We start from the raw sequence: 12500 nt of genomic DNA on the forward strand, positions 1-12500 counted from the left end.
TTAATGTGTAGAAATGCAAGATCCAACACCATTGGAAGTTCGATGTTAGACATGGTCTCTTTGAGCATGAATATTATGCTCTGGTATGCTGTATGCCCTTTGTCACATATACTAGTGAAACCCAACCTTAGTAACTGCTGTGGAGGGGAATTTCAGGCCCAGAGGCAGGAAAACCTTTCCACCATTTGTTCTGTGCAATGTGGATATGAAAACTGTTGCACCTTGTCGTAGTTAAAAGTCTTTAGACATTTTGACTTTGTCAATTGAAGCAACGTACTTGAGTGGATAGAATAGGACTGACCTTATAAGACAGCAGATAGATTGATTCATTGATACAAAAGACAGAACAGCATCTTTGTGGTTTACCATACTCCAGGTGTTTGAGAAATCTATGACTTGTGAAGGATACACACCCTTTTTTCACTCTTATTGCAGCATACTAGTTACCTGTTACAGAACATTTTGAAAGAAGGGGGGGGGGGGGGGGTTATTATGGGTCAAAATCTGATTGGTCCATCCTTTTTGCAGCGGCATAGAATGGCAGGGGAGACCAGCTCGCCCGGGCAGCCAACGCGGCCAGCATCTGGCCGGGAGTCGTCGACGGAGACGGACGAGGAGGAGCTGACACTGAAGTATGGGGCCAAACACGTCATCATGCTGTTTGTGCCCGTCACGCTGTGCATGGTGGTCGTCGTGGCGACCATCAAGTCTGTCAGCTTCTACACAGAAAAGAATGGCCAGCAGCTGTGAGTGACCATTGTCTGTATGCACGCGCGCACACACACACACACACACACACACACACACACACACACAGACACACACACACACACAGACACACAGGCAAGTTAAGTTACTGTTACTTGTCAGTGTTTTAGATAATGGTAATTGCATCTGGTGCGGTATTACACAGCATCTTTTAGTCGACCACATTCCCTAAGCTTTGTGGTCCGAATTATAAAGTTTCCTGGAAACAAATACACAACAAAAATGGAAAGTATCATGAACAAGGAATGGAAGCATGGAGCTAGCATAGCAAAGGTCTACAATGATGCCAAATGCTGCTACTGAGACATCTTAAGTTATAATACAGACATCTCATTTAATCCTTCATTGCATATGAATTTGGAATGTTAATAATTTAGGCCTAAGAGTTTTTCTTACATGCCGTATATAATGTGATATTCAGGTGCTTTCTAAAGAACTATATAAGTTCGAATCAGGAACATCAGTAAAGTCCGACTTCCTCTTCCTGTCCGCAGCATCTACACCCCCTTCACCGAGGACACGCCCTCCGTGGGCCGGCGGCTACTCAACTCCGTGCTGAACACCATGATCATGATCAGCGTCATCGTCGTCATGACGTGCTTCCTCGTGGTGCTCTACAAGTACCGCTGTTACAGGGTGAGAGCCGCTCGGGCAAAAAAAAAAAACACCAGCGTTCTATGGGGAACGTCTGGCTGCTAGTCACCGCTTACGTGTAGGTTATAGTGTGGCGGTTCTCAGTTCTGCTTCTGGAGCGTCCCTTCCTCTGCATCTGGCCCTGCCTTTCATAGCCTTGCCTGACTCAACTCATTAGTTGCACTCCTCATTAGTTTAACATGTAGCTAAGCTAGAGGACTAAAGTTGCACTGACTTCAAACTTGTAGTACCTACTAGTGATTAATGTAACTTGTAGTTCCTTCTAGTGATTAATGTAACTTGTAGTACCTTCTAGTGATTAATGTAACTTCTAGTACCTACTAGTGATTAATGTAACTTGTAGTACCTTCTAGTGATTAATGTTACTTCTAGTACCTACTAGTGATTAATGTAACTTCTAGTACCTACTAGTAATGTGTGTGTGTGTGTGTGTGTGTGTGTGTGTGTGTGTGTGTCTGCAGTTTATCCATGGTTGGCTGATCCTCTCCTCACTCATGCTGCTGTTCTGGTTCAGCTTCATGTTCTTAGGGTGAGTCCAATCTCCCCCTCTCTCTCTCTCTCTCTCTCTCTCCCTCTCCCTCTCTCTCTCTCTCTCTCTCTCTCTCTCTCTCCCTCTCTCTCTCCCTCCCCATCCCTCTCTGTCTCGTCTCGTCTCATTTCACTTTAATTTACTGTTAACATCTCTGATGTTTATCCTCTGCTGTATACACTCTCTCTCTAATTGTTGTTATTCAGCCAGTTGTTGATGGAGCAGCTGGTTTTCTGGAGGTAGTTTAGGCAAACTGGACACTTATCACAGACCTGAGTGGACAGTGTTGAAGAGAGTTGCGGCGGCGCTCCTTCTTGGGAAATATTTGAAAATTGTCGTTTAATGTCATGTGCTTGCCCTGAGGAAGCTGTACTGGGGAAAAATGTATCATGAGTCACAGACCACACTGAGATTCTTTAACATGTGACTTTTGTTCTCAACTCCCCATCTGTTTGCACTCTGAGCTGATCCTTATGCGTTTATACATTTAGGAGACACTTTAGTCCAAAGCAATGTACGGTACAGATACACATTTAGTTTTTAATCAGGAGCCTAAGTGTGCTCCCAAACCCATGAGCTTAGTGTTGTTAGCACCATACGCTACCAGTCATTGGAACACATAGATCTAGCAAGGAGTATTTGTCATCTCATCATCTCTTTCTCTCCCTCTCCTCTCTCTCTCCCTCATTCTTCGCTCTCCCTCTCCTCTCTCTCTCTCTCTCTCTATCTATCTATCTCTCTATCTATCCATCTCGCTTGCTCGCTCTCTCCCTTTCTTTCTCGCTCTCTCTCTCTCTAATAACACTTGGTAACAATAATTGCACAGCATGGCCCACACTTGCCATGGTTTCCATCTTCAAACTTTGATGGAGAAATGTTATCCTGACACCCCTTCCTTCCCATCTCCACCTCCCCTTCTCCTCCTCTTAATCCCTTCCCCCTTAGCGAGGTGTTCAAGACGTACAACGTGGCGATGGACTACCCGACGCTGGTGATGATCATCTGGAACTTCGGCGCGGTGGGCATGGTGTGCATCCACTGGAAGGGTCCTCTGCAGCTGCAGCAGGCCTACCTCATCGCCATCAGTGCCCTCATGGCCCTCATCTTCATCAAGTTCCTGCCCGAGTGGTCCGCCTGGGTCATCCTGGGGGCCATCTCTGTCTACGGTAAGGACGAGGGAGGAGGAGGGGAGAGGGGAGGGGAATGGAGGAGAGGGGAGGAGAGGAGAGGGAGTGATGGTGTGAAGGGAGGAGGGGAGGGGGAAGGAGGAAGTGGGAGGAAAGTTCCTGCCCGAGTGGTCCGCCTGGGTCATCCTGGGGGCCATCTACGGTAAGGACGAGGGCGGAGGAGAGGAGAGGAGAGAGGAGTGAGGAGTGGAGAGGGGGCATTTAGAGAGGATGGCAGGAAGGAAGAAAGGAATGAATGAAGGGATTGAGAGAGGGAGGGAGTGATGGTGTGAATAGGAGGAGGAGAGGCTGTGAGTTTTATTCCTGTTAGCCAGAATTGAGTTAGCCAGTTGTTCCTCTGTCCTCAAAGGCACTGTATTGGTTTCATAACTGTGATGTTCTGTAATGTTCTGGTTCAGAGGAGCAAATATTAGCAGAGCACTGACTGTGTGTGTGTGTGTGTGTGTGTGTCTCTCTCTCTCTCTCTCAATTATTATATTTGTATCTCTCTCTCTCTGTCTCTGTGTGTGTGTGTGTGTGTGTGTGTGTGTGTGTGTGTGTGTGTGTGTGTGTGTGTGTGTGTGTGTGTGTGTGTGTGTGTGTGTGTGTGTGTGTGTGTGTGTGTGTGTGTGTGTGTGTGTGTGTGTGTGTGTGTGTGTGTGTGTGTGTGTTCTTTACAGATTTGATTGCCGTGCTGTGTCCAAAGGGTCCTCTGAGAATGCTGGTAGAAACAGCCCAGGAGAGGAACGAGCCCATATTCCCTGCACTCATATACTCATGTATGTCTGATCAGTCATTATCATCTGTCTCTTCTACATACAAACGTTGCATACTTTACTCATGTTAGTAAGTATACATAGAGATATTTACATATTGCCATTTCTGATAGTCTAGTATAGTCATCAACATTTGTCTCCTATACCCGCACAGGTTTCACATGCTTGTGTATATATTTGTATATCACAATATTACTACAACAGCAGCAACTACACTGAAATGGTCTGATGGACTAGAATAAAACGTGAATACAATGCAATCAGCCCCCTGTGTGAACGCGCTGTGGGTGTAACTGCAGCAGGTTAGGGTTGGAGGGGGGTTAATAAGCTATTGTAATGCAGCCGAACAGGACGGCACTTCATCAATAATACATCCCATCTGCATTATAATCACATCTCAGCCATATCTGAAAGGATTATCAGAAACAACCACTGTCCGACACGAACATATCTGATCAGTCATTATTATCTGTCTCTTGCATACTTTACTCATGTTAGTAAGTATACATAGAGATATTTACATATTGCCATTTCTGATAGTCTAGTATAGTCATCAACATTTGTCTCCTATACCCGCACAGGTTTCACATGCTTGTGTATATATTTGTATATCACACCGAACTGATATATATATATATATATTATACAAATATAATCTCAAGTATGTGAAATTTGTGTGGGTACGCTTGTATTGTATATGACATATGTACACAATGCACACTTACAGATATCCTATATAGTTAAACACTTACTATATAAGCCTAATAAATCAGTTCTGTCTTGGTTTGCGTTGACTAGTGAGTGAGTTGGTCCTTTCTCGGTATGTGCAGCTAAAGTCAAACATCATTGCCTTCTCTCTTGCAGCCGCCATGATTTGGATGGTGGGAATGGCCAATCCACCTGCCGCAGCAGAACCGTCAAATCAGGACACAGGTGAGTGCTAAACGCATTTAGCCACGCTGAGAACATTCAGGCTGTTCTTCGCAGGTTAGGTGCTTCTTCTTCCTGGTGTTATACAGTACCAGTCAAAGGTTTTTTAAAAAAAAAAAAATTTAAGTTTTTTCTTTACTTTTATTATTTTCGACATGGTAGATAACACTTTTTTTGTTTAGTACATCATTCCGTATGTGTTCTTTTGTAGTTTAAATTTCTTCAGTATTAATCTACAATGTAAAAAAATAATAAAAGTAGAGAAAACACAACTCAAAAAGATTAAAGGTGTGTCCAAACCTTTGACTGGTACTGTATATCAAGTCATTGATATACTGTTTGACAGCTTATCAGCTTATCAAGGTGAAGTAGCAAAGCATCTTTGATGTTTACTTCACCTTGTATCATTTAATCTTCCTTTCTGTCAGTGATTGTCCATTACTTAACATATAACCCAGCTAGAGCTCTGTATAGATTTATTTTCTGCCTCCTGTCCCAGTACATGCAGATTAGTTGGCACTGTATAGAATGTATCTGAATGCTCTCTATGTGAAAAGAGTAATCCCACAAAATGTATGTGGTTTGGTCTTGCCCTGACTTGCTCATAAAGCTGACATCAGAGATAAAAACGAATTGAAAAATATCTTCACAAAACTCGTATCTAATGAATACAAAATTGCAGATATCTTGATTGTAAGAGAAAAATGTCCATTGAAAGGGCGACCTTCAAAGCCATTGCTGACTGGCAGGATAGTTTATGGACACAAGGAGCTGCTTGTGTTTTAAATTACTAAATCATAGGATATAAAATGTTTTAAATCTGTTTACATTTCCAGATGAAGAAATGCTTCAGAGTGAAAGAGGACTCCTTGAACAGGAAGGGGCGGGGCGAGAGAGCCCGTCACTCCGAGGCATTGGGAGGAGCTACTCAGCAGAGGAGGAGTTTGAAGAAGACCGTGAGTAGCTCTAACGCACTCATGAGTGTACAGAATTTCTCTCGAGACTGCTTGTGGAGAAGCTGTTGCTTGTGCATTTAAGTACAACCTCAGGTTGTCTCATTGGTGAAGGGTTATTCCGTTTCTTTTAACACCTCGTTTTAAACCACTCACACTATTCTGCTGTTTAATGCCCATATTCTGTTGCCCGTCCTCATTTCAGGGGGAATCAAACTAGGCCTGGGAGACTTCATCTTCTACAGCGTGCTGGTGGGGAAGGCGGCGGCCACCGGAGGGGACTGGAACACAACGCTGGCCTGCTTTGTGGCCATCCTGATCGTGAGTACAGCTGGTGCCCCTGTGAAGGTGGCCCTTTAGCCTCAAAACTGATAGCAGTCCGATAGCCTAGCGCTGATCAATTTTTACAGCGGTCCGATAGCCTAGCACTGATCATGTTTCTGTAGATCAATACTGATAGTGTTCCGATAACCTAGCACTGATAATACTGACAGTGGTCTTATAGCCTAGCATAATTCAGTCGCTGACCTCACAAATTCCTTGCTAATTTGACAGGTATGATGTTTGAATGAATCTGTGTTTAAATCATAAAAGAAGGCTTTGAGACCGTGTCTATGAAAGCAAACCGTAATCCCATTGAAAATGCTGTCTGAAGGACATGGCAATTCTTAATGGCCTATAGCTACAGCACAACCTAACATTACTTCTCAGAAGCACATAATTTAGATGCTGTTAATGTTCAATATGATCTAGAGGGAGCCCTTTTTAACATTATTTTTCTCACTCTGTACATCTCTATTCACCCTCCGTTTGAGACGCTCTGTTTGAAGTCCTGTGTCTTTATGCCCCAGCTTCCAATAAGCCCAGTGCGCTGTTATTGGTCAGCTGCCAAATAGGTTAGAAGGAGTAACAGTATCCTGTAATTTTAGGTTACAAAAGGGCCTGCAGCTGATTAGCAAAGCAATAAGACAATAAGATTAGTTGGCAAATTAGCCTTGTGCGCTGAGAAGCTTACAGTTGATCCTTCACACCTGAACACTCGTAATAGCTGCCATGTTTCACAAATCTGTGAATAATAATGCATACTTACAGAAAGTGGGAACCTTCTCATCCTTCAGGAGTTAGAGCTGCAGGTATCTAGCGTCAAACTGAGAACAGTTTTTGAAGCAGTCTGCACATGTTTAGAACAGTGGTGGTAAACAAATGAATTTCAGCCACTTACTACTTTGTTGTTCTATCTTTTGGCAGAGCATATGAAGGATATTTCCCCTCACAACACAGAACATAGTGTGTTCTCTATTGATATCAACCTTCAATTCAATTTAATTTAATTTATTTTGCGCCAAAAAAATGTAATGGTCTCAAGGTGCTTTGGGTACAAAAACATGGCTGTGAAACTCAACAAAATCTTCCAGGCCTCCAGTAGTTGCTGTGTGGGGATGTGCCAAGCACCTCAGGCAGCTGAAAAAAGTGGTTCCTGTGGAAGAGTTACTCCCTCTGGTGTGTACTTTGGGCTTTGCAGACCGCTTACAACCACAAAACGCTATATAACACATATAGGAAAGTGGAAAAGCACAAAAGGTCCTCTTTAAACATTGTGTCTTAGTGAAGTGGAGTGGCAAAGGCAGAATGGTGTCAGGCTGATGTCATTAAATAGATGCTAAAGTGATCAAATGGCTAGCAGGTGAAATTGAGAATGCTAAAATTTGACTTTGACAACGATCGAGTCCAAATCAAATGTTAAAAAGACTAAATGAGAGATGTTGTTTAGTGTTGTCTAATAAGTGTATTGTTGTTGTTGTTGTTGTTTCTCAGGGTCTCTGCCTGACTCTCCTGCTGCTGGCCATCTTTAAGAAGGCTCTGCCCGCGCTGCCCATCTCCATCACCTTCGGCCTGATCTTCTACTTCTCCACAGACAACCTGGTGAGGCCCTTCATGGACAGCCTCGCCGCTCATCAATTCTACATATGACCTATGACCCCCCCCCCCCCCCCGCAGCCTTAAAGGTCAACAACGTGCACGCGTGTGGTGTGCTTTATGGGACTAATTCACCCACAGAGTCCACACGAGGCTCTGGTGTTCCGTCTCGTGGCTTGCCGTGACTTTTTTTCTTTCCCTCCCCGACTGACTTTTTTTTTTAATACGTGAACTAGCATTTTCTGGGAGTTGGGAAGGCCTGAGAATAGGAACCGTCTCGGTGTTCAGCACTGCTATGGGTTCCTTCCTTCAATCAAAAACGAAAGAAAAAAAAGTTGTGCCATAATATATACACTCACTTTTCTTCATGAGATTGAAAGAAATGTTCTGGTCGCCTGATGTAGCTGCAACACATACGGCATTAATATCAATTGCTTCTGGTGTTAACGCTTACGCAATTTAACAGTCTCGCTTGCCAACACTCATGTAAATGGATTGTGACACTACAATGTGACCTTCAAGTTTCCAAACTGACATGTCTGCTTCCATCTTTATCTTCTTGGGTGTTAAAAAAAGAGGATTCTCTCTTTTTAAGAGAGCCGCATTTCTTATATAAGAAATTTGAAAGTCACCTCTACCTCCTCCTGGCTCCTTGTGATTGCCCTCTAATCTGTAACATCAGTGATTTATTAGGAATTTACTAACTTGAAGTACTAAAAAACTTTACATTGCTGTAGCTTCATACCATAGAGAACCTCCCATCGTGACAAATGTATACATTGCAACAACTGAATATCTGTGACCCCATAACAGCTCAGACTGCTTACGTCTGGATACACTTCCAGTCAGAAACCTCACGGTGGCAAAGGTTTTGTTGTCCATTATCTCAGTCAGGGCTCATTTTGGTGGACGTGTTCTGAAGGAAATATCCATAAATTGTAAGCAAACCAAACCGCAACAAAGAAACAACCTGTTTTACTTTATTGTTTCTCGTTGTGTTTAGTATTGGCTACAAGAGCGACATCTGAACTGACTGATATATTCAATCAGTGTGACATTGGAATATACAAAACCCTTTTCCTGTCATTCTTTTGTTCATTCAATTCAATTTTTTCTAGTAGCTACAAGCGTTAATTCACCTGCTTTTAAGGTTTGCTGTTGAGAAGGCACTTATTGAAGGCTAATAGCTACCAAGCGAACAGGGAAACGCAAGGTCTGACCTGCATCTGAAAAGATACAGTAATGAAAGCTACCCCTGTATCTTAGAACGGCAAGCTACTGTTTGAACAGTGTGCTTTAACTTTGAGAGCATGTAGACTTTGTATCGAAGAGGAATTATATATATTTTATAGAATGTAATAAAAAGGTGTAATATTTTAATTGATTTTATATCTTACTTGTTGCAGATGAAGTGTTCCCCCCCATAGGGCATTCCTTTTTGTCTGTCTTGTGATGAATTAAGTATAATATGGTGGAATAAATTGTTACTCAAGTGTATTATACATTTAGAGAATCTGTCCACTTATTTAATTGCTGTATTACCTATTACTCTTGGAATGACAATTTAGAACACAGAAAGTACTTCTGAAGGAAAGACACACTTTTATTTAGATTTTTAAAAAAAGAAAGAAAGAAAGAAAAAAGAGAAACTACCATACAGTCTGGGAGGAACTGGTCACTCGTCAATCAAAACAAAACCAAAAATAATAGCACTCAGTCATCTAGTTTTATTCAGCAATAATGTTCCTGTTCCATGTTAATTCCGATCCTCGAATTGCGACTTGTTCTTCAGGAGGAAAGCGGCTAGAAACTCGATAGGTTGTGGAGGTCTAGATTTGAAAGGGAAACAAAGACAAGAAAGAAGTTGTAAGTGCTGGATCAGTTACTACTGCTCAAAGTCATGTAAAGAAGTGCCGGTGTCTTCCCTCTAAAATGTACAACAAAATAAACAATGATAAATTGTGATAGAGAACAGAAAAATTAAATCTTTACCATGAGATTTCCACCAACTTATTTTAATAATGATTTGAATTATGACAGTATGGTTCAGATATTGTGTGTGTGTAGTGTACTATATGTTCCCTTTGAATGGGGAATGGAAGCTGAGAAATTATTTTATCAGAAATGAAAACCCCAAAAATCTTTTGAGTGATCTCTCCACCGACTTATGTTTCCTATGTGGAATACAAAACGGAGGCAGTACTTTTACAGTCGGCTCTTCAACGTACCTTTCCTTAGCCAGCACCGACAGACCCTGCAGGAGAATTGGCACCACCGTCTGATCCAAGTATGCTCGCGTCGGGAGCGTCTGTAAGGTCTGCAGGTCCAGCTTCTGTTTTGCCGTCTTCTCGTGGTGCGTCTTCTCGTTATCCACTATCCTCTGTAATTGCGAAGGAAACGGCATGAATGAAAAAACGTTCATAAACAGGCATATACAATCACAGCGCGCACTACACCACATGAAGGCTATATCTGATCACATACTTCTGCCAGCACTTGAAGGGCTCGCTAAACCTCACCTGAATGTTTTCTGTCAACCCATATTCTGCATGAGGGTTCTCTCCCACCTAAACACCACAGTACCAAGTAAGACACAATTTACAATGGTATCTACAATCAAAAGGGGTCAACCGGGTGATTGTGTGTACTTAGGTGGACGACAACCTAACATTAGGCAGAATCCCAAGCATTACATTTCGGGGAATTAAATGTTCTTACCGGTGTGCTGCCCTCCATGCTCTGATCGGCGTCTGTTTGATCTGAGAAAACCAAACGTTGGTTGTAAGCGAAAACAATACAACTGTGGGTACACATACACAAAGAATGAACAACTTGGCACTACCACTTCACTTCGGGTAATGAATAACGTTAGTGTACTTTCGCTCCATCTATTAGCTTAGCAGGCTAGCTGAATAACTCTAGCAACTTCAATAGGAACACAAAGGTCAACCAGCCCGCCAGTTTAGCTCTCGCAGACATACAATTTGGCATGATTTCAAAAACGAGTCCCCGGAGACTGCACGTTGAAGACTTAGTTAGAATTGCCTAACCAGGCTAACAAGGCTGTTAGCTAGCTATCTAACTGGCTAACCAGTTCACTTGCCTGTACTCCAAGCTGGCGGGATTCAATGGGCTAACTTCGTCAGCCTGCTAGCTCGCAATGCTATCCAGGGAAGCAAACTACAACATTTAAGGGATGATAGCGACAATGCTGCCCCGAAAAATATTTGACCACTTGCAGTATGAATAAATAGTTATACTACACTATACAACAACAACCTAAAATGTAACTGAAACGCACAAAAGATGTTTTTAAAGGGACAACCCACTCACCGTCTGCCATATTTGTTGTTGGTTTGGTTTCTACGCAATTTACGTTGACCATGGTCACGTGACCTGTACACCTTCCGTACGATTGTCCGTCACATAATTTGCTTCCGCTTTCTGTGTGTACGGCAGCACAACAATCCAAGGTGCAGCGGAGGATTTGAACATGGCTGTGACATTTGGAACTGAGTACTACCAGCTGTGAGGACGTCTGTCAAGCACAGCATTTATTAAAAGTGTAGCCAGTTATGTTATGGAGACGACTCCGAGTCAGGTGAATGAGTTCTACAGGAGGAAGAGGCAGAAAGAAAAAGGGAATAGCCGAAACGGGGCCCTCGCCCGACGGCGACACCTGCAATCAGGTGCCGCCTCATAAGCGGAAACTGTACTACCTTTCAGCCCCAGTACTGGCGTTCATTAATTTTGTAAGAATCTTAGCTTTGAATTTTGGGGGAGTCTTCGTCTGGCTTTTTAAGCGGATACCCCATGCTATGGCGGCAAGACCGGAACGACTAGAGGATCGGAGTTCCAAGGAGACCGATGTCATCAGTGAGCAAATTCGAAATCACCACAAACAAGCTTTCGAGTATATCTCAGTTGCACTCAAAATAGACGAAGATGAAAAAGGTGGGCGTTTTTGTCTTCTTTCTTGTTGTCACAAGCATGTCGTTTGAATGGTAACCATGAGCTGACTACCCAGCTCGCGTCTCCTGTGCTCATAAACACACACATCACAGGAGTAGACTAAACTAGCTAGCCAGTGTTAACAGAATGTTACGAAACTGAACCACAATCTCTGTTTCCTTTGAAGAACTAGATATGCCTTTGCTAGGAGAGCGGATGCAATTCGTACGGATCATGCTGGAAAAAAAAGTATTCTTCTACTTTTTGAAAGTATAGCATTGCAAAGAGTAAATTAATGCCGTCAGTTGTTTATGAGAACTGTCTATTTAACGGTAAAGTAACACTGCGTTTTATTATGCGTCCTTAGACCACATAATGACAGATGCACAGGTATTTGTCATCCCTGGTGAAAAGCTTCGAGTGACTGAGTTGGTGAAAGTAAAGTTACTTTCGCGAACGGTCCAATTTTTTTCAACGCCTCTTTAGTACGAATTAAGGGTAACGTCTGAATCTTTCCCAGAAAAGCATTTCATCAATCTGTATCCCACTTGAGGCAAGCCACTGTTATGATTATACTTTTCCATCTGCATTGCCACTGTTTGGCTCCATATACAGTCCTGCAGATCAAAACAAACCTTTTCAACAAAGTATTGAATCGAATCAGCAAGTGGATAGAGCCATTATTTTTCTAGGGTTTGATTAATGTAGGCCACATAAATACAGACAGAAAGAGGAAATGTGTGCAACAGTTGAGCCTGGAGATGGAGTTTGTTGTATGTACTACGTTTAGCTTATTTCAGTGAAGAATACATCAAGAACCCCAAGTACTATAAAAACACAGGAATTACAGGATGAT

The 12500-nt window shown here is 42.6% G+C and overlaps 3 protein-coding genes across 7 annotated transcripts in view; 2 read left to right on the forward strand and 1 right to left on the reverse strand.

Moving 5' to 3' along the window:
* Positions 1–9073, forward strand: part of psen2 (presenilin 2) — a 9884-nt gene extending 811 nt beyond the window's left edge. For both annotated transcript variants that reach the window (XM_080855065.1, XM_080855066.1), the window contains exons 3-11: positions 529–746; positions 1263–1404; positions 1884–1951; positions 2897–3117; positions 3798–3896; positions 4758–4826; positions 5660–5779; positions 5982–6097; positions 7592–9073. In XM_080855065.1, coding sequence (XP_080711191.1) covers positions 529–746; positions 1263–1404; positions 1884–1951; positions 2897–3117; positions 3798–3896; positions 4758–4826; positions 5660–5779; positions 5982–6097; positions 7592–7747 — 1209 coding nt within the window. In that variant the 3' untranslated portion in view covers positions 7748–9073. The remainder of the gene's footprint in view (positions 1–528; positions 747–1262; positions 1405–1883; positions 1952–2896; positions 3118–3797; positions 3897–4757; positions 4827–5659; positions 5780–5981; positions 6098–7591) is intronic.
* Positions 9074–9275: 202 nt separating this feature from the next.
* dpy30 (dpy-30 histone methyltransferase complex regulatory subunit) lies at positions 9276–11054 on the reverse strand. Of its 3 annotated transcripts, none has more exons than XM_080840161.1 (5): positions 11027–11054; positions 10412–10452; positions 10213–10260; positions 9922–10073; positions 9276–9522 (listed from the first exon to the last, which is right to left on the reverse strand). In XM_080840161.1, exons 1-5 carry the CDS (start codon positions 11034–11036, stop codon positions 9450–9452), a joined length of 324 nt encoding a protein of 107 aa, XP_080696287.1. In that variant the 5' UTR covers positions 11037–11054; the 3' UTR covers positions 9276–9449. The 3 variants fall into 3 exon arrangements, with proteins under 3 accessions (XP_080696287.1, XP_080696288.1, XP_080696289.1); XM_080840162.1 differs by lacking the exon at positions 11027–11054 and adding an exon at positions 10797–10856; XM_080840163.1 differs by lacking the exon at positions 10213–10260 and having other exon boundaries at positions 11027–11049.
* A 92-nt stretch (positions 11055–11146) lies between these two features.
* Positions 11147–12500, forward strand: part of spast (spastin) — an 18252-nt gene continuing 16898 nt past the window's right edge. For both annotated transcript variants that reach the window (XM_080852585.1, XM_080852586.1), the window contains exon 1: positions 11147–11647. In XM_080852585.1, coding sequence (XP_080708711.1) covers positions 11299–11647 — 349 coding nt within the window. In that variant the 5' untranslated portion in view covers positions 11147–11298. The remainder of the gene's footprint in view (positions 11648–12500) is intronic.

Source organism: Sprattus sprattus (genome assembly GCF_963457725.1).
Source record: "Sprattus sprattus genome assembly, chromosome: 1".
NCBI lineage: Eukaryota > Metazoa > Chordata > Actinopteri > Clupeiformes > Clupeidae > Sprattus > Sprattus sprattus.

Coding starts and splice junctions, on each gene's coding strand:
- dpy30 (XM_080840161.1), bottom strand. Junction 10,261..10,411: donor GCATGGAGGGCAGCACACCG/GTAAGAACATTT, acceptor TGTGGTGTTTAG/GTGGGAGAGAACCCTCATGC. Junction 10,074..10,212: donor GGTTGACAGAAAACATTCAG/GTGAGGTTTAGC, acceptor TCGCAATTACAG/AGGATAGTGGATAACGAGAA.